The following is a 21,662-nucleotide window of genomic DNA, read 5'->3' on the forward strand; positions in this document are numbered from 1 at the left end:
GTAACCAATTTCAGTGCAGAAGTGTTTGGCCTCTCCAGGTCTCTGCCAATTCCTGGCAGATGACTGAGAAACAAATCCTGAGAATCAGGAAATTACTTGTCTTTTCAATTCAGAATCACAATTTCAGAGATTGAAGGGACTATAGTTTTTAACCCATTCCCCTCAGTAGAGCAGCAACCAGAATGGGATGCCCACAAAAGATACTGGCAACTAATTTTATATAGTTATCTAAATACAAGATCTTAATAGAAGACTTAATACAAGACCCTGAAATTGTCTGCTGAACTGAAGAGGATTACATTGTCACCTCCACCACACACTTCTCCTACGCCTCTCATTCTCACTCCCAAGTTCCCAACCTTCTCTCAGGTCCTATTTTTCCTACTCCATGCCTACCCTCACTCACTCCAACACCTTCAGTCCAACTATATATTACTTACTGCCTTAACTAAATTTACTAGCAAGCTTCCTCGACTCCTTCAACCTTCTGTGAATGCTGAAACCCCTCCATCTAGGCCTCTTTCAGCAGCTGGGGTGGGGAGGTGGATGGGAGGGGAGTAACTCTGCTCAGCTTTAACTCTGCCCTGCAAAAACCGTCACTGCACTTCAGACCTAGAAGCAGCACTTCAAGAGGACCTTCCTCCCTTCCAAACTTCCCCTATAGACACTGCTTGTAACTGCAGCATGACGGAATAGAAAGGGAACGATTTGGGAGGCAGGCAATCTGAGTTCCAATTTTAGATCTACCCCTTACTGTTTACCTTTTTGAGTCCGTTTCTTCATCTGTCAAAGAGATATCACAACTATGCATTCTCAAAGGGTTATGATGAGGCTTGGGGGGGGGTACAGGAAATGCTGGTCCTCATCCCTCCACATTATGCAACCTGGTATTATTCACTGCGCTGTTATTACGGAACCCCTCTGGATCGTTAATGGAGGTCAGAGAACCTGAATTACCACCTGTCTGTCCCTGTGCCCCCTCCCCCACAACGTTTATGGCGCAGACAGAAAGCAGTCAGGGGATGCGTGTTGCCTCCAGGTTGATGCGAACCTAGGGCAGGAGCCTGGGCGATCGATCGGCCAGGGAGTGGGGGGTCGTGCGGGCGGCCGAACAGCCGCGGCTTGGCCCCAGACCGCACTCTGCTGTGGCGGGCTTCGATTTCCTCTTGCGTAAAAGTAGGTGGTGACCAAATGCTTAGTCCTCTCCCTGCCAGCCTCAGCTCAGCAACCCGACCCGCACCTCCGATCCCGAGAGCTACCATTTCACTCGTCCTCGACCACACTTCTCCCCCGACAACTGTCACCCCGACCGGCGACGCCCACCCCTAGGCCCCTCCGAGCGCCGGGTTGCCGGCAGTTCCCACGGGAACCGCCCAGGGAGCCCGCCTCAGGCCGGTACTCACGCCCGCTTTGGCTGTGGTCGCCGCGGGTTTCTTCTGCGCCGCGCCGGCCGAGCGGAGCCGCCTCCGGCCGATCTGCTCCAGACTGAGGAAGTCATTGGACAGGTCCAAGGAGTCCGTGGCCGAGGCGGCGGAGTGGTTGTGCAGCTCCAAGCTGCTGCGGAGAACCACCATCTTCTCTCCCTAATGTCCTCGGCGTGCGCGACCGGAGAGGGCTCCAGCGCCAGGCGCCCGCAGCTCGGGCTCTTCCGCGCTCCGAATTCTGGCGCCACAAGCTCCGCGCCAGCGGCCGCAGCGCGCGCGCCCAGAATCCCTCCGCTGTCTGTCCCGCCCACGCCACCACCATAGAACATTAGGCTCGAAACTCTTCTCCCATTTGTAGAGCGAAGGAGGCCGGGCCAATGTGGAGAGGAACACAGGCCGACAGTATAGAGGACCTGAGCGGAGAGTCCTGGGGAAAACGCTGACTTCTTTTTCTTCACATAGTTCCGGCTCGCTGAGCTCGGCGGAAGGAGACGGTGAGAGCGGTGCGTAGTCCGTTTGGAATTTTGGCGCGGGGACGGCGAAGGGGGAAGGGAGGCCTCCGCGCGCTCTGATTGGCTGGTGGGGTCGGCGTCTCCTCCCCACCCCTGTTGACACCTGCTTGCTGCTTCCCGCCATCCAGGATTCAAATGCAAAATGCCCAGTCCTTGACTGAAGGGAAATAAAGCACTCAGCCTTTGACAGGTTTTGACTTTGAGCCTTAAGAACTTTTTTTTTTTTAAAATAATTGAGGGCTTGACGAAAACAAGTTAACCACCAAAAAGAAAGAAAACACAAGGAGCTAAAAGCGAGCCAGCAGAGTGCCATCGTTTAGTTAAGGACACGGGTTCTGTACCCATCTTTGCCATTGATCATCCCACGCAGAAGATCTCGAACAAATTTTTCACCTCCCCGGGTTCTAATTTCCTCACAGGCTGAGGCAGGAGAATCGCTTGAAGCCGGGAGGCACAGGTTGCAGTGAGCCAAGATCGTGCCACTGCACTCCAGCCTGGGCAACAGAGCAAGACTCCGTCTCAAAAAAAAAAAAAAAAAGAACCTGTCTCAAAAACAGCAGGACTCCCAGTTAAATGTGAAATTCAGATAAACAACAAATACTTTTTAGATGTGTTTCGGAACGTACATATAATCGGAAAGTAACTCCGATTATAATACCTAAGGCCCTAAAGTACTATTATGATACCTTGGAGCCGTGCTTGCACATAATAAGTGCTCAATAAGCGTTTGCTATTATCACAGAATACAGAAGATGGCTTCTCTAAGATGGCAGTTACTTGACTACTTTGAAATAGGTAACACGCTGAATGATCAGAATGTCCGAGGGATCTTAGTGAAATAAACGAAAGCTATTTATTGATTTGGATAACTACAGTTCATTAATTTAATATTTGTTAAATACATATTGAGCCTCTATTATGTACCAGGCATTATTCTAAGCACTGGGGATGCAGCAGTGAATAAAAAGAACAAAAATGCCCTAATGGAACTTAAACTCTAGTGGAAGGAGAAAGACAATAAACTAAATGTAAAAGTTTTAAAGTGGCAAGCATTACAGAGAAATATAAAGTAAGGAAGGGGGAGGGAAGAGTGCAATTTAAAATAGGGTGATTAGGGAAGGTCTGGCTGAGAAGTCTGACAAAGGCCTAAAGGTTAGATGGTTCTGGAAGAAGAGGCGGGAAGCAGGAAGGGGAGAGTGGCGAGGCCAATGAGAACAGAGCCACTGGGAGCAGATCCTACGGTACTCTGGGTCTTAGTTTGAAACTTTTGAGGGCTTTTATTATAGCCCCGAAATTCCCATTCAAAACCCTGAGATGAAAAGACATCTCAGGGTTTTGAACAGAGGTTTGACTTATTTCGGCTTTAAAAATAATCTGCGTGGCTGCTGAATGAAGAATCCAATGTCTGGGGACATATAAAAAGTATTTGTTGTTTATCTGAACTTCGCATTTAACTGGGAGTCCTGCTTTTTTTTGAGACAGGTTCTTGTTCTTTTTTTTCTTTTTTGAGACAGAGTCTTGCTCTGTTGCCCAGGCTGGAGTGCAGTGGCATGATCTCAGCTAACTGCAACCTCTGCCTCCCGGGTTCAAGCAATTGTCCTGCCTCAGCCTCCAAAGTAGCTGGTATTACAGGCGTGCACCACCATGCCCAACTAATTTTTGTATTTTTAGTAGAGACGGGGTCTTGCCATGTTGGCCAGGCTGGTCTTGAACTACTGACCTCAGGTGATCAACCTGCCTTGGCCTCCCAAAGTGCTAGGATTACAGGCGTGAGCCACCATCCCCAGGAAGACAGATTATTGTTCTGTCACCCAGGCTGGAGTGCAGTGGCACAGCCACGGTTCACTGCAGCTTTGACCTCCACGGCTCAAGCAATCCTCCCACCTCAGCCTCCCGAGTAGCTGGGACCAATTTGTTTTTAGAGACGGGGTCTCACTCTGTTGCCCAGGCTGGTCTCAAACTCCTGGCCTCAAGCAATCCTCCCACCATGGCCTCCCAAAGCCTGGGATTACATACAGGTGTGAGCCACCATGCCCAAACAATTTTTCTGAGTTTTCTTGCATGAATATGCTTCACTTTTACAATAGAAAAAACTTTAAAATAATTGTTTAACCAACATAAGTGAAAAAGGAAGGAACAATATTTAAAGTAGCACAGTTTTAAAAAATTTAAAAAGTAGCAGAGTTTACTATTACTTGGTTTTAAAATACTATATATGGCTGGGCATGGTGGCTCACGCCTGTAATCCCAGCACTTTGGGAGGCCGAGGCGGACAGATCACAAGGTCAAGAGATTGAGACCATCTTGGTCAACATGGTGAAACCCCGTCTCTACTAAAAATACAAAAAATTAGCTGGGCGTGGTGGTGCACGCCTGTAGCCCCAGCTACTCAGGAGGCTGAGGCAGGAGGATTGCTTGAACCTGGGAGGCGGAGGTTGCAGTGAGCCGAGATGGCACTACTGCACTCCAACCTGGTGACAGAGCGAGACTCCGTCACAAAAAAAAAAAAAACAAAACCCACAAGACTATATACTGTATATACCATCTCACTTGATTTGTTTATTTAGGAAATTTTAATTGAGCCCCCGTCTTATTCTAAGCATAGTTAGAGGTGCAGGGAGTAAAGCAGTGAACCAGAAACCCTAGGTTCATGGAGCTTACATTCTAAGAGGTACTCAGTGGATAAACAAGGAAGTAAATAAACAAGGTAACTTCATTATAGCAAGTGGTATAAAGAAAATGAAACAGGGTCATGTGATACAGAGTGGTTGAAGGAAGAGGAGAGAAACACAGTGGACTTGAAAGGTCAATCTGAGGCCAGGCGGGGCCGCTCACGCCTGTAATCCCAGCACTTTGGGAGGCCGAGGTGGGTATTACCTGAGGTCGGGAGTTCTAGACCAGCCTGACCAACATGGAGAAACCCTGTCTCTACCAAAAATACAAAATTAGCCGGGTGTGGTGGCGGGTGCCTGTAATTCCAGCTACTCAGGAGGCTGAGGCAGAAGAATCTCTTGAACCTGGGAGGCAGAGGTTGCGGTGAACTGAGATTACGCCATTGCACTCCAGCTTGGGCAACAAGAGCGAAACTCCATCTCAAAAAAAGAAAGAAAGAAAGGTCTGAGGCCATGCATGTGTCACACCTGTAATCCCAGCACTTTGGGAGGGCGAGGCAGGCAGATTGCTTGAGGTCAGGAGTTCGAGACTAGCCTGGCCAACATGGCAAAACCTTGTCTCTACTACAAATACAAAAATTAGCCAGGTATGGTGGCACACACTTGTAATCCCAGCTACTCGGGAGGCTGAGGCAGGAGAACTGCTTGAACCCGTGAGGCAGAGGTTGCAATGAGCCAATATCATGCCACTGCACTCCAGCCTTGGCGACAGAGTGGGACTCCACCTCAAAAATAAATAAATAAAAAAGAAAGATCAGTCTGAGGAGGCGACATTTTAGATGATACGTAAAATATGAGAAGGAATCAGCCATTCAAAAAATTGGCAGAGTTTTCCAGGGAATGGGAAGAACAAGTGCAAAGGCCCTGAGGTAGGAAGTCCAAAACAGTTGAAAATGCTTCCAGAACTTCAAAGATAGAATTCCCCAGGGAGCTTATTACACACTACACAAAGCCAGGTGTGGTGGTGCGGGCCTGTAGTACTAGCTACTTGGGAGGCTGAGGTGGGAGGATCACTTGAGCCCAGCAGTTCCAAACCAGTGGGGGGAACATAGTGACACCCAGTCTCAAAAAATAAAAATAGCCCGCCCTGGCGGGCTGGCGGCTGCGCGGGTGTTTATGTTGGGTCACGGGGTCTCCGGCAGCATGGCAGATGACCTGATGAGCCCTGGCACCGGCTACGTCCCCGAGAGCGGGCTCACCGCACAGCAGCTCTTCGCCAGCGCCAACAGCCTCACCTACAACGAGTTCCTGATTCTCCCAGGATTCATAGACTTCATAGCTGATGAGGTGGACCTGACCTCAGCCCTTACCTGGAAGATCACGCTGAAGACGCCGCCGATCTCCTCCTCCTTGGACACTGTGACAGAGGGTGACATGGCCATCGTGGTGGCTCTGATGGGAGGTATTGGTTTCATTCACCACAACTGCACCCCAGAGTTACAGGCCAATGAGGTGCGGAAGGTCAAGAAGTTTGAACGTGGCTTCATCACGGACCCCGTGGTGCTGAGCCCCTCGCACCCTGTGGGTGATGTGCTGGAGGCCAAGATGAGGCATGGCTTCTCTGGTATCCCCATCACTGAGATGGGCACCATGGGCAGCAAGCTGGTGGGCATCATCACCTCCCGAGAGATTGACTTTCTTGCTGAGAAGGATCACACCACCCTCCTCAGTGAGGTGATGATGCCAAGGATCGAGCTGGTGGTGGCTCCAGCAGGAGTGATGTTGAAAGAGGCAAGTGAGATCCTGCAGCACAGCAAGAAAGGGAAGCTGCCTATCGTCAATGACGATGATGAGCTGGTGGCCATCATTGCCCTCACTGACCTGAAGAACCGAGACTACCCTGTGGCCTCCAAGGATTCCCATGAGCAGCTGCTGTGTGGGGCAGCTGTGGGCACCCGTGAGGATGACAAATACCGCCTGGACCTGCTCACCCAGGCGGGCGTCGACGTCATAGTCTTGGACTTGTCCCAAGGGAACTTGGTGTATCAACTGCCATGGTGTATTACATCAAACAGAAGTACTCCCACCTCCAGGTGATTGGGGGGAACGTGGTGACAGCAGCCCAGGCCAAGAACCTGACTGACGCTGGTGTGGACGGGCTGTGTGTGGGCATAGGCTGTGGCTCCCTCTGCATCACCCAGGAAGTGATGGCCTGTGGTTGGCCCCAGGGCACTGTGTGTACAAGGTGGCTGAGTATGCCCGGCACTTTGGTGTGCCCATCATGGCTGAAGGTGGCGTCCTGACTGTGGGGCACGTCAAGGTGCTGGCCCTTGGTGCCTCCATAGTGATGATGGGCTCCCTGCTGGCTGCCACCTCGGAGGCCCCCAGCGAATAGTTCTCAGATGGGGTGCGGCTCAAGAAATACCAGGGCACAGGCTCGCTGGATGCCACGAAGAAGAGCAGCAGCAGCCAGAAACGATACTTCAGCGATGGGGATCAGGTGAAGATCACACAGGGTGTCTCGGGCTCCATCCAGGACAAAGGGTCCATTCAGAAGTTCGTGCCCTACCTCATAGCGGGTATCCAGCATGGCTGCCAGGATATCAGGGCCCGCAGCCTGTCTGTCCTTTGGTCCACGATGTACTCAGGAGAGCTCAAGTGTGAGAAGCGTACCATGTCGGCCCAGATCGAGGGTGGCATCCATGGCCTGCACTCTTCGAAGCGGCTGTATTGAGGACAACAGTGGAGGCCAAGGTGATGGAGGGGGCATCCCCCAGTGTCCACCTTCAGGTATAGCCTCCCTCCGTCACTGAATTGTCCCCAGATTTGCACTACGGGTTCCCCAGCTCCTTTCCAGGGACAGAGGAGGGGAAGTTCTGAGGGGTCTGCGGCCCCTTGCTGGGCATCCCCTGCAGAGTCAGGACTGCTCCCTGGGCCAGGCTGCTCTGGGAGGCCCCCAGAGCCCAGCCAGCTGGGCTCTCAGGCCCTACGCCTGCTTCAGGTCTTGCTGCAGCCTGCTCCAGCCTGGCCCCCACCCCAGGGGCAGGCAGCCCCTCCTGGCTTCTCCTGTAGGGCACTTCCCTGCTCCCAGCCCCCCAGGAAATGGTGCTCTCCTGGCTCTGCCTCTGGCCCGCTGCCCCCTCAGCCATGTGGCACTTCTGAGCCCCTGACCTAGGCCAAGGGGAGGTCTCTGCCCCCTTCCCCAGCCCTGGGCTACCCCTGGGTCCTGCTCCTCAGGCCACTCCCCTGTCCCTGGCCCTGGGGAGAAGGCTGCTCTGGTCATGGCTGCCTGCCCCTCCTTCCTGACTCACCACCATCCCCAGGTGTACCATTCCTGCCCTCTTCTCAGCTGCAGTTGAAGGCTTTAACTTTGCACACTTTGGGATCACTGTTGCGTCATTGTGTATTAAATAATCAGAATAAATCAAGCAGGTCTCAACGCCAAAAATAATAATAATAATAAAAATAAAAATCAACACACTACACACAGCTTCAGGTGCCTCCTCTAAAGAGTCTGATTTCATGGGTCTGAGATAAGGCCTGGAAACTTGGATTTCTTTCAGGAAGTCTCCTGGTGATTCTTATCCACAGAGTGATTTGTGTCGCGCTGTTCTGGAATGTGGTGAGGAAAGAGTTGATTGCTAGAGAGATAGCTATTGAGAATAGAAGGGTATGCATGGGCAAGATGGTGCGCTTCAAGAGCACAATACAGAGGGGTTTTGTTGTTGTTGTTGCTGTTTTGAGAAAGGGTCTCACTCTGTCACCCAGGCTGGAGTGCAGTGGTGGGATTTTGGCTCACTGCAACCTCCACCTCCCAAGTAGCTGGGAGTAGCTGGGACTACAGGGGCACACCTCTGCTCCCAGCTAATTTTTTGTATTTTTCGTGGAGACAGGATTTTGCCATGTTGCCCAGGCTGGTCTCCAACTCCTGAGCTCAGGTGATCTGCCCACTTAGGCCTCCCAAAATGGTGGGATTAGAGGCGTGAGCCACTGCGCCCAGCCAGGAGGGTTTTTTTTTTTTTTTAAACATTTATTGATTTATTTTAGAGACAGGGTCTCCCTGTGTTGCCCAGGCTGCAGTGCAGTGACTATTCACAGGCGCAATCACCACTTGCTACAACCTTGAACTCCTGGATTCAACCAATCCTCCCACCTCAGCCTCCTGAGTAGCTGGGACTACAGGCATGCACCACCATGCCAGGATGGGAGTTTGGTTTTGATCTATTTGCAAAGAGCAGCTGTGAAAGGACAGCAAAGGAAAGAAGTCACATGATTGGCTCTGGTGAGAATGATTGGAAGTAGCAAGAACAGATGTAGAATGAAAAACTAGGAGGTTACTGCACTGTCCTGGTGAGAGAAGATGTTGGCCTGGACTAGCAGCAGTGAGCAGAAGCGAAATGGACACAGATGGGGGATCTATTTCAGATCACAGCCTACAGAAGATCCTGTCTGCCTTCAGCAGAAGGACTTTGTCTAGGTGTGCTGTTGACATAAAGTGACTTTGTGAGGCCATCCACAGGAAGCCACACCAGCAGGAGGGGAGGCTATTTTAGCTGGTCAGAGCTGAGCAGACTAAAAAGGCAACACGCTTTACAGTGATTATTTTAGACACCTGCTACAATCAGAGGTAACTCTCTTCCCTGGGCTAAACCAATTAGGAATTATTAACTTTTCTACTTACATTTGTATTTATTTTTCAAGATGTAGTATATTCATATGGTTAACTTTTAAGTTACAAAGGAGCATATGGATGAAAAGTCTCCTTCATATGCCTGTTTGCTAGCCATCTTGTCACCCTTCCCATCAGCAACCAAAGTTATTCATTTCTTGGGTATCCTTCCAGAGATCATCTATACCAGGTATGTTCATTTCCTGAGGCTGCTGCAACAACTTACCAAAAACTTGGTGGCTTAAAACAACAGAAATTTATTCTCTGATGGTTCAGGAGACAAGAAATCCAAAATCAAGGTGTTGGCCATGTTGCTTCCTTCTGGGGGCTCTAAGCGAGAATCTATTCCATGCCTGTCTCCCAGCTGCTGGTGTCTGCTGACAACCTTCGGAGTTTCTTGGCTTGTAGGAGTGTAAGTCCACACTCTGCTTTCACCAGCATATGTCCTTCTTTCTTGTCTTTTTGTGCTTATACTCAAATCTCTCCCCACTTCCTCTTTTTTTGAGATGAAGTCTCGCTCTGTTGCCCAGGCTGGAGTGCAGTGGTGCGATCTTGGCTCACTGCAACCTCTGCCTCCCGGGTTCAAGTGATTCTCCTGCCTCAGCCTCCAGAGTAGCTGGGATTACAGGCGCCCGCCACCATGCCCAGCTAATTTTTGTATTTTTGTCCAGGCTGGTCTTGAACTCCTGACCTCATGATCCACCTGCCTCGGCCTCCCAAAGCGCTGGGATTACAGGCGTCAGCAACCGCGCCCAGCTCCCCCTTTCTCTTATAAGGACATCAGTCATTGAACTATTTAGAGCACACCCTAAATCCAGGATGATCTCATTTTAAGATCTTAGTTATATCTGCAAAGACCCTGTTTCCAAATCAGATCACATTCACAGATAAGAGGGGGGTTAGGACTTGAATATATCTTTTTGGAGCCACTATTTAACCCACTACCCTAGGGGCTGGCAAACTTTTTCTGTAAATGGCCAGAGAGTAAATATTCTAGGTTTTGTGGATGGTATGATATTTGTAGCAATTACTCAATCCCATAATAGTGAAAAAGTGGCCACATACAATATAGACACAAATGGGCATGATTGTGTTTCAATAACACTTTATTTACAAAAACAGGTCTCAGGCTGTATTTGTCCCAAGGAGGTCACAGTTTTCTTTTTCTTTCTTTCTTTCTTTTTTTTTTTTTTGAGATGCAGTTTTGCTCTTGTTGCCCAGGCTGGAGTGCAATGGTGCGACCTCAGCTCACTGCAACCTCTGCTTCCCAGGCTCAAGTGATTCTTCTGCCTCAGCCTCCCGAGTAGCTGGGATTACAGGCAAGCACCATCAAGCCTGGCTTTTTTTTTTTCTTTGTATTTTTAGTAGAGACGGGGTTTCACCATATCGGCCAAGCTAGTCGCCAACTCCTGAGCTCAGATGATCTGCCCACCTTGGCCTTCCGAAGTGCTGGGATTACAGACATGAACCACCACACCTGGCTAGTTTTCTAACCTCTGATTTATACTATACCAGTAAGTATGAGCATGTGTTTGCATGGGTATTAATTTCCACCCTGTTTACACAAATATAGCATACTGTACAGTCTGTTCTGTACTGTGCTTCTTTATCTAGGTCTTAGTGATCTTTCCCTGTGAGTACATAGAGAACTTCCTCTCTTTGTTCAGCAACATCATAGTCCACTTTGTGGACACACTGTATTTTATTTAAGTAGACCTTTCTTGCTGAACATTTGTTTCTGTTCTCTTGCTATTGCATAACTGCTATGAATAAATAGGTTCAAATATCACTTCTACATTGTATCTGTAGAATAAATTTCTAGAAGTGCAATGGCTAGGTCAAAAACTATGTACAATAACTAGATGCAATAATATTAATAAATCTTACAAACAGAATATTAAGCAAAAGGAGCCTGTATAATTCCTTTTATATTAAGCAGAAACACAGACAAAACTAACTTTTGCTGTTAGAAGTCAGAATATTGATTATTCTTGGGGTTGTACAACATGAAGGCAGGCTGGGCACAGTGGCTCATGCCTGTAATCCCAGCACTTTGGAAGGCCAAGGTGGGCGGATCACTTGACGCCAGGAGTTCGAGACCAGCCTGGCCAACATAGTGAAACTGTGTCTCTACTAAAAATACAAAAATTAGTTGGGTGTGGTGGCACGCCTATAATCCCAGCTACTTGGAGGCTGAGACAGGAGAATTGCTTGAAACTGGGAGGCAGAGGTTGCAGTGAGCCCAGAAGATGGCGCCACTGCACTCTAGCCTGGGGGACAGAGCAAGACACTGTCTCAAAAAAAAAAAAAGTTTTAATAAAATTAAAAAAAAAACTAAGCAAAGAAATCAAAATTCCAGAACACTAATAGATGGCCAGCCAAAAGCTTTTCTCTATTCCTTTATTCTCTCTTTATAATATTAAACATTAAGGAATTACCACACTGGAGCCGGGGGTGGTGGCTTTAGCCCTCCCAACATTTTGGGAGGCCAAGGCAGGAGGATCCTTTGAGGCCAGAGATTCAAGACCAGCCTAGGCAACATGAGCCCCATCTCTACCCAAAATACAGAAATTAGCCGGGTGTGGTGGTGCACGCCAGTACTCTCGGCTGCTTGGGAGACTGAGTCAGGAGGATCACTTGAGCCTGGGAGGTGGAGGCTGCAGTGAGCCGAGATCTCGCCACTGCACTTTAGCCTGGGCGATAGAGCGAGACTCTGTCTCAAAAAAAAAAAAAAAAAAAAATTACCACACTGGCTTCAGCTTTTGGTTGGATTAGTGAGTTGAACTGTGCCCCCATAAAGGATATAAACCTCCCCTTGTGAATGTGATCTGATTTGGAAATAGGATCTTTGCAGATGTAATTAAAATCTCGACATGAGATTATTCTGGTTTATGGTGAGCCCTAAATCCAATGACTAGAGTTCTTATAAGGGAAAGGATAGACAGATTGGTGCATACAGACACAGAGAAGGCAGTGATGTGAAGACAGGCAGAGATTGCAGTGATGTGTTTATAAGCCAAGAAATGCCAAGGTTTGCCAGCAACCACCACAAGCCAGGAGAGAAGCATGGAACAGATTCTTCCTCCAAATCTCCAGGAAGAATCAACCTGGCTGACGCTTTGATTTCAGACTTCCGGACTCTTGAACTGTGAGAGAATACATTCCTGTGTTTTTAAAGGTTACCAAGTTTGTGGTAATTTGTTACATATAGCACCCCTGGGAAATATATATTGTACATTTGGTCTGGGATTGGTCTTCTCTTGGTGACCAATTCTATCTTTTCTAATCTTAACTATTCTAGTTAGGAGTGACTTGATTTAGGAAAAAAAAAAAAAAAAAGGCAGTAGAGGCTGGGTGTGGTGGCTCACACCTGCAATTCCAGCACTTTGGGAGGCTGAGGCGGGTGGATCACCTGATGTCAGGAGTTCAAGACCAGCTGGGCCAACATGGTAAAACCCCATCTCTACTAAAAATACAAAAATTAGCTGGGTGTGGTGGCGGGCGCCTGTAGTCCCAGAACTTTGGGAGGCCAAGGCAGGTGGATCACTTGAGATCAAGAGTTTGACCTGGCCAACATGGCAAAACTCCGTCTCTACTAAAAATACAAAAATTAGCTGGGTGCAGTGGCACACGACTGTAATCGCAGCTACTCGGGAGGCTGAGGCAGGAGAATTGCTTGAACCTAGGAGGCGGAGGTTGCAGTGAGCTGAGATTGTGCCACTGCACTCCAGCTTGGGCGATGGAGTGAGACTCCGTCTCAAAAAAAAAAAGAAACGGAGGTTCTTGTTGGTAACCCTGACTGCTTCAAAAAGACTCAAGTGTTTTTACTTCACGTGCTACAGAAACGAGGCTCAGGTAAGAGCTAATCATGATTCCACTACCTCATTTGGGATGAGGTCATAGGTGGATCCCTTTCTGTTCTTTGGTAGCAAAATTAGAAAGTAAACATTAATTTGGACTGGGATTTCTTTCAGGAATGTTGCAAATGTGAGCTTACTTAAATTTTATACCCAATCTTATTGATTTCCCACAAAAGAAAAAAAATTAATTAAATGGAGGTGGGGAGACATTATTGACATTTGCCATATATTAGCTATTCTATTCCATGTTTTAACTATATCCCAGATTCCCCTTCTGTCTGGGAGATTTTTCTCTTTGGGTGGGTTTGGTTTAGGCAGGGCCCAGCCTCCTTCTGTGGAAATCCTACAGGGAAATACACTTCGTTTCCCTGGAAACCTGGCAATAAGGATTCAGCCAATGGGCTGCTCCTATCTGAGGCATTTATTGCCTCTGGGAGGAATGACCCAAAGATGCGGGGACAGAGATTATTCATGGTGGCAGAGCAAAGGATACAGAGCCATGGCATTAATGGTGGCCTCCCCTCCCCTCCCCTCCCTTTCCTTTCCTTTTTGAGGCAGAGTTTCACTCTTGTTGCCCAGGCTGGAGTGCAATGGCATGTTCTCAGCTCACTGAACCCTCCACCTCCGGGGTTCAAGCTATTCTCCTGCCTCAGCCTCCCAAGTAGCTGAGATTACAGGCGCCTGCCACCATGCCCGGCTACTTTTTGTATTTTTAGTAGAGACAAGGTTTCACCATGTTGGCCAGGCTGGTCTCAAACTTCTGACCTCAGGTGATCCACCCGCCTTGGCCTCCCAAAGTGCTGGGATTACAGGCCTGAGCCACCGCGCCCAGCCTGGAAGATACATTCTTTTTTTTTTTTTGAGACGGAGTCTCGCTCTATCACCCAGGCTGTACTACAGTGGTGCCATCTCAGCTCACTGCAACTTCTGCCTCCCAAGTTCAAGCGATTCTCATGGCTCAGCCTCCCCAGTAGCTGGGACTACAGGCGCGTGCCACCACACCTGGCTAATTTTTGTATTTTTAGTAGAGATGGGGTTTTGCTGTGTTGACCAGACTCATCTCTAACTCCTGACCTCAGGTGATCCACTCGCCTCTGCCCCTCAAAGTGCTGGGGTTACAGGTGTGAGCCACGGCCCCAGCCGATATATTCTTATAATGTGGTTTTCAGGCCTTACCTCTCTATCGACCTCTCCTGAACATACACAGTTCAATTTCTCAGTTTTCCCATGTAAGGTATGGTACACAGCAGTGAGTCTAATACCACAAGTATGGACCTGCTTCCCACCCCAATCTAATTCAGATGGGTCTCATGTTGTGTTTCAACCCAGCCAACTTCCCACCCCCAGTGATAAGGACTCACCCTCTGAGTTCACATAGTACATTGCTGCCATAGCACAAATTGCTTTGTATTGAAATGATTGCTTTAACTTGGGAAAACAGCATAATGCAAATCAGATAAATGCAAATTAGAATAACAGTGGGAATGTCAGGGTTTTGGTTGTTTTGTTTTGCCAATTTGTTTTTCTTTTGAGACAGGGTCTCACTCTCTCACACAGGCTGGAGTGCGGTGGCTGAATCATACCTCACTACAACTTTGATCGCCTGGGCTCAGGTGCTCCTTCTGCCTCAGTCTCCCAAAGTGCTGGGATTACAAGCTTGAGCTACTACACCCATTCTAGTTTTTGTTTTTAAATAATAATTCTTGGCCGGGCACGGGGGCTCGCATCTGTAATCCCAGCACTTTGGGAGGCTGAGGCAGGTGGATCACCTGGGGTTGGTTTAGTTTTGTACTAAAAAAACAAAAATTAGCCGGGTGTCGTGGCACACACCTGTAGTCCCAGCTACTCAGGAGGCTGAGGCAGGAGAACTGCTTGAACCTGGGAGGTGGAGGTTGCAGTGAGCCGAGATTGCACCACTAGACGCCAGCCTGGGTGTGACAAGAGTGAGACTCCATCTCAAAAAAAAAAAAAAAAAGACAAGAAAAAGCATTAAAAGCACATCCTTCCAATAAAAAATAGTTTTAAAAAAACTCTTTTGTTATTAAAGCTCAATGTACTGTGTGCTGTAGATTCCCTGGATCTCCTTTTACATGTCTGTGGCCTTTCTTATAATTTCCTCTGTTATTTATCTCTCTTCTAAACACCTGCCCTTTAATATCTTAATTTCACTGGATACAGGCTTCCTTGAGTAGCATTTCGTATTTCTTCCTTAACCAGATCATTGGAGTTTGTAGGTCAGAATCTGGTTCTAAGCATCTCCTACTCTTCTGAAACCATATCCGTTTTTATAGTTTCTATTGTAGGATCATATTTATTTATTTATTTATTTATTAGCAGAATTTTGCTCTTGTTGCCCAGGCTGGAGTGCAATGGTGTACTCTCAGCTCACGGCAACCTCCACCTCCCAGGTTCAAGCGATTCTCCTGCCTCAGCCTTCCGAGTAGCTGGGATTACAGGCATGCGCCACCATGCCCGGCTAATTTTGTATTTTTAGTAGAGACAGGGGTTTCTCCATGTTGGTCAGGCTGGTCTAAAACTCCTGACGTCAAGTGATCCACCTGCCTTGGCCTCCCAAAGTGCTGGGATTACAGGCGTGAGCCACCATGCCCAACCTATATGCTTTTTATGATCTATTTTTTTCAATCTAAAAAGCAATTCCTGGGCAACCCCCTTTGGGTCCCCTCCCTTTGTATGGGAGCTCTGTTTTCACTCTATTAAATCTTGCTACTGCACTCTTCTGGACCATGTTTGTTACAGCTCAAGCTGAGCTTTCACTCGCCATCCACCACTGCTGTTTGCCGCGTGGCAGACCCGCTGCTGACTTCTATCCCTCCGGATCCAGCAGGGTGTCCGCTGTGCTCCTGATCCAGCGAGGCACCCATTGCCGCTCCCGATCGGGCTAAAGGATTGCCATTGTTCCTGCATGGCTAAGTGCCTGGGTTCATCCTAATCGAGCTGAATACTAGTCACTGGGTTCCACAGTTCTCTTCCGTGACCCACTGCTTCTAATGGAGCTATAACACTCACTGCATGGCCCAAGATTCCATTCCTTGGAATCCGTGAGGCCAAGAACCCCAGGTCAGAGAACACGAGGCTCGCCACCATCTTGGAAGCAGCCCACCACCATCTTGGAAGCGGCTCGCCACCATCTTGGAAGCTCTGTGAACAAGGACCCCCAGTAACATTTTGGTGACCATGAAGGAACCTCCAAAGCATTTGTCTCTTCCAGAATCAAAGCTGCAAAACTACAAATCATTCTTCAAATGGAGCCCCAGATGCAGTCTATGACTAAGATCTACCGCGGAACCCTGGACCGGCCTGCTAGCCCATGCTCCGATGTTAATGACATCAAAGGCACCCTTCCCGAGGAAATCTCAACTGCACAACCCCTACTACACCCCAATTCAGCAAGAAGCAGTTAGAGCGGTCGTCGGCGAACCTCCCCAACAGCTCTTGGGTTTTCCTGTTGAGTGGGGGGACTGAGAGACAGGACTAGCTGGATTTCCTAGGCCGACTAAGAATCCCTAAGCCTAGCTGGGAAGGTGACCGCATCCACCTTTAAACACGGGGCTTGCAACGTAGCTCAAACCCAACCAATCAGAGAGCTCACTAAAATGCTAATTAGGCAAAAACAGGAGGTAAAGAAATAGACAATCTATTGCCTGAGAGCACAGCGGGAGGGACAAGGATCGGGATATAAACCCAGGCATTCGAGCCGCAACGGCAACCCCCTTTGGGTACCCCCCCTTTGTATGGGAGCTCTGTTTTCACTCTATTTCACTCTATTAAATCTTGCAACTGCAAAAATAAATAAATAAATAAACAAATAAAAAGTAATTCCTGCTTATGATAGAAAGTTTAGAAACAGAAAAAAAAAAAGCACAATATGGCAGTTTAGAAACTGCTGGCTATCTCTCAGTATGCATTCTCCCCTTCTTCCTTGAGGCACTCAAATAATACCTGCACTGCTCAGAATAAACTGTATGTTTCCTGATCTCCTTTACACCTGGATGTGATCCTGTGAGCATCTTTTGGTCAATGGAATGTGAGCAGAGTGATGTGCATAACTTGCAGATTTTGTCCTTGAACCTCCCACTACTCCTTTTCCCTGGTCTTACCAGTCGGAATGCAATCAGCAGGTAGGGTGGCAAGCCATCTTCAGCCACGCGGACTAGGGCATCACTCTAGATATGGCCCCCAATAAGACATCAAGAGCCTGGGTAACAGATATTGCAGAGACACTATATCAGCTCTAGAATGTATATGCTCAGGCTGTGGCATGAGAGATGCATTTGTATCTCATTTAAGTCACTAATATTTTCGGGTTTCTTTGTTACAGCAATGTCACCTGTATTTTAATTAATAAAAGTATCAATTCAACAAGGATTTATGCCAGCTACAATGCTTATACCCTGCTCAGAGCTATGTGATGATAATAATCATAACTGCAAAATTATGTAGTTTTTTTTACGTTATTTTATTTATTTTTTAAGAGATGAGGGTCTCACTCTGTTGCCCAGGCTGGAGTGCAGTGGCATAATCATAGTTCACTGCAGCCTCAAACTCCTGGGCTCAAGCAATTCTTTTGCTTCAGCCTCCTGGGTACCTAGGACTACAGGCACCACCATGCCTGGCTAATTAAAAAAAATTTTTTTTTGTAGAGACAGGGTCTTGCTGTGTTGCCTAGGTTGGTCTCAAACTGACCTCAAGCGATCCTCCTGCCTTGGTCTCCCAAAGTTCTAGGATTACAGGGGTGAGCCACTACACTTGGCCTATTGTAGTTGTTTATTACGTAGGGTACTGAGAACTGCAGAACTCTCAGCACAACTTGGTTCCAAATCCCTGCACTAACAGACTTGACCAAACTCTAGCATGGCTTCTAGCAGTATAAGGCTATGTCAGCCTTCTCCCCCAAAACCCCCATTAAAATGCCTGCTTAAGAAAGCTCAAAGCTGCCAGGAAAATTTACTATTTGTTGTTGCCAGTACCTGATGATAGGCCCCTGACCTCCTTTTCTTAGAGCATTTACTAAAAGGGCTTAGAATTGTAAATATGTATTACTTACAACTCAGAAGTCCTTCTCAAGGACTTAGAGAGCCATTCCTTTGAAATGTAATCATCAGGAAGGAGATAGGGCCTCTGACTCCCAGTCTCTGTGGGAGGATAGAATCCTAACTTAGATAACTGCCAGCTAGCAGACATGGCTGGCCTAATGGTATTTACACTGACCAACCCTTTGTAATTTTCACTTCCCTGGCTCTAATGAGTGCCCCCCCCCCGCCCCCCAACCCCTCCCTGCTTCCTCATTCTCCTTTCCAAATGCCCAAATTACCTCTGCACAATTGGAATGGAGCGCAGCTCTTTCCCCTACTGTCAATAATTGCTGAATAAAATCTGTTTTCATCGCTTTGACTGATGTTCAACGGCTATGTTTATTTTTGACAGTACCTATGTTCTGCCAGGCACTATGCCAAGTGTTTTGCAGAGATTAGTTTATTTAATTTTCACTGCAGCACCCATTAGATAAGCACTCTACTATTATTATCCTCATTTTGCAAAGAAACTGACACTCAGAAATCCTAGTGTTACTTATCCAAGGTCACTCAGGGTAGTAAGTAGCCAAGATAAGATTCGAGTGTGTTTCTGACTACAGCACTATTTATACTATTCTACCTCTCAGGGCAAGACCCATGCCCTGGAAGAGCTCATGGCAGAGGTAGAGACAGATTGAGTTGCTGGGCATGCTACTGCTTTTCAAGACATATGAATAAAAAGTTGTGACAAAACAGGAAAAAAAAAAAGCTCCAGGAAGATGGAAGCCAACAATAAACTCTTCCTGGGAAAAGCTGTAAATAAGGCATGTGAAACAGTGCATCAGACAGAGTGTACATACATCTTGTGCAAAGGCTTGATGTATCAAAGGAAGAATAAGACACTCAGTGACAAGAGTATGGCAGCGGGGGGAGGGCGGCCGAGGTGGGCGGATCACTTGAGGTCAGGGATTTGAGACCAGCCTGGCCAACATGGTGAAACCCCACCTCCACAAAAATATACAAAAAAATTAGCTGGGGTGGTGGGGGCGGAGGTTGCGGTGAATCAAGATTGCACCACTGCACTCCAGCCTGAGCAACAGAGTGAGACTCTTACCTCAAAAAAAAAAAAAAAAAAAAAAAAAAAAAAAAAAAAAAAAAAAAAAAAAAGTATAGGGTATATGGGAAATAATGAAACCAGATTTTTTTAACAAGAAATCATAGTTGCTAACATTTATATTATATGCTACCAACTATTCTAAGTACTTTATATACATAAACTCAACTAATCTTCATAATGACCCTATGAGGTAGTAGCATTATCATTAACTTCATTTTACAGATGGGGAAAGTGAGACACAGAAGAGTGAAGTAACTTTGCCCAAGATGACCCAACTGGCAAGTTGTAGAACCTACCCAGCCTGGCTTCAAAGTCCTATAGTAAGTAGTTTGTGCCCAATCAGGATAAGAAACTACACAGTAGGTCAAGCAAGGGAAGTTAAACGTAAAGAACTATTAATTATGTTAGCTGCGCATGGTGGTGCGTGCCTGCAGTCTCAGCTACTGAGGCTGGAGGATCACTTGAGCCCAGGAGTTTGAGGCTGTAGTGAGCTATGATTGCACCACTGCACTCCAGCCTGGGTGATAGGGGGAGACCCTGTCCCCCCCAAAAAAATTATTATTAACTATGATAAAGGCGTAACGATAACATATAAGGAAACTCTATTCAGTACCTTACTGTATAGAAGGTAGGGTTAGGGAGGACCCTGGTTTCTGTGTCAAGAGGCTGAAGAAAGGTTATTGCTAGGCTAAAGCTGCAAGGTTAGGGAGGGACCATGTTCCGAGTCTGGGGCTGGGGCAGACTCCACAAGGATGTTCTCACCACTACACCTGTCCCACTCACTTTAAATGGAGCATTTAGACCATTTACATTCAATGTTAGGATTGACTTGTGAGGCACCATTCCATTCATCGTGCTTTGTTGCCTGTATACCTTGTTTTTTTTTTCTTTTTAAATTGTATTTTTGTTTTATAGGTCCTGTGTGATTTATGCTTTAACGAGGTTCTGTTTTGATGTGTTTCCAGGATTTGTTTCAAGATTTAGAACTCCTTTTAGCAGTTCTTGTAGTGGTGGCTTGGTAGTGGTGAATTCTCTCACCATTTGTCTGAAAAAGACTGTATCTTTCCTTAAGATATGATGCTTAGTTTCGCTGGATACAAAATTATTAGCTGATAATTGTTTTGTTTGAGGAGGCTAAAGATAGGGCCCCAATTCCTTCTAGCTTATAGGGTTTCCCACTCACTTTAAAGGAGAAATGTTTACCAGAGTTGTTATACAGCATAGAGGCTAGGTGGAAGTTTGTATTAGGAGCTGAGAGGCAATAAAATTGGTAATTGACACAGGAACTGTGCTCCAAATCTTTAGGATTTATCCGCTTTGAGACTCAAGAGATTGGAGAATCCGACTGTGGATGGCTAAAATCAATGTAAACATCTGTTTTTATAATGGGAAGTACCCTGATTAGCTAGCTATGCTCATTGCAAATATAAACAATTCAGAAGACTGTTAAGTGTAAAGTCCTTGAAACTGAAAGTCCCTGATATTAATATCATTCATTCACCAGAGATAAACACTATTTTTTTTTTTTTTGAGACGGAGTCTCACCCTGTTGCCCAGGCTGGAGTGCAATGGCAGGATCTTGGCTCACTGCAACCTCCGCCTCCCAGGTTCAGGCGGTTCTCTTGCCTCAGCCTCCCGAGTATCTGGGATTACACGGGCGCGCCTCCACGCCCAGCTAATTTTTGTATTTTTAGTAGAGACGGAGTTTCACCATGTTGGCCAGGCCGGTCTCGAACCCCTGACCTCGTGATCCACCCACCACGGTCTCCCAAAGTGCTGGGATTACAGGCGTGAGCCACCGCGCCGGCCCTAAACACTATTTTAACAATATGGTGTCTTTTCTTCCAGACTGCCAGTAATTGAAAAAATATATGATTAACACAAAAAGGATACCATATGGACTCTTTAAACTTTTTTTTTTCAAATTTACTATATCAGGGAATTAATATATCTTTTCGAGCCAATAGATACAGGCCTTCCAATTTAAAAGATTAAGTTACAATAGAGTGAGATTTGGGGTGCTATCCCTTTGGGAAGGCGTCCTCGATGCGGTCATATTGGAATTAACCTCCACTCCCCTCCTCTTCTCTGGGCTCCCGCGGACTCCAGGCTGAGTGCAGAAGCGTAGATTTTCACACCCAAACCTCTGTTATTTCAGTGTCTCACCTGGCTTCTCCACAGCGCAGAAGCTCAGCCCCTGGTTGGAAGAGCCTCCCCGGGGAGATTCACAGCGAAGCGCCATTCAGGGCCCAACTCCAAGCCCAAACCTAGCTCCTCCCCAAGCCGCCGCCAGAGACCCCTCTACTCCCAAAGCTCACCGGGGCCCCGCCCCTGACTCCGCCCACCAGAGCCCGGTCCTCCAGTCCCGCCCCATCCCGGGCCCCACCCACCAGCCGGGCTCCGCCTACCCGGAAGCGCGCTGTCCTCCTCGTCCA

The 21,662-nt window shown here is 47.5% G+C and overlaps 1 protein-coding gene and 1 pseudogene across 2 annotated transcripts in view; one reads left to right on the plus strand and one right to left on the minus strand.

The window, feature by feature from the left end:
• Window positions 1–21,543, minus strand: part of ATAD2 (ATPase family AAA domain containing 2) — a 96,684-nt gene extending 75,141 nt beyond the window's left edge. The window contains exons 1-4 of one of the 2 annotated variants that reach the window (XM_054497487.2): window positions 21,394–21,543; window positions 17,196–17,293; window positions 5,919–7,273; window positions 1,404–2,093 (exon numbers count right to left, since the gene is read on the minus strand). In XM_054497487.2, coding sequence (XP_054353462.2) covers window positions 1,404–1,574 — 171 coding nt within the window. In that variant the 5' untranslated portion in view covers window positions 1,575–2,093; window positions 5,919–7,273; window positions 17,196–17,293; window positions 21,394–21,543. Of the gene's footprint in view, window positions 1–1,403; window positions 2,094–5,918; window positions 7,274–17,195; window positions 17,294–21,393 lie in introns of those variants that run through there. The other variant, XM_063669060.1, reaches the window with a different exon arrangement.
• On the plus strand, window positions 5,662–7,388 carry LOC129041980 (inosine-5'-monophosphate dehydrogenase 1-like; annotated as a pseudogene).
• Window positions 21,544–21,662: the final 119 nt, after the last annotated feature.

This window comes from Pongo pygmaeus, chromosome 7 (genome assembly GCF_028885625.2).
Source record: "Pongo pygmaeus isolate AG05252 chromosome 7, NHGRI_mPonPyg2-v2.0_pri, whole genome shotgun sequence".
Lineage (NCBI taxonomy): Eukaryota > Metazoa > Chordata > Mammalia > Primates > Hominidae > Pongo > Pongo pygmaeus.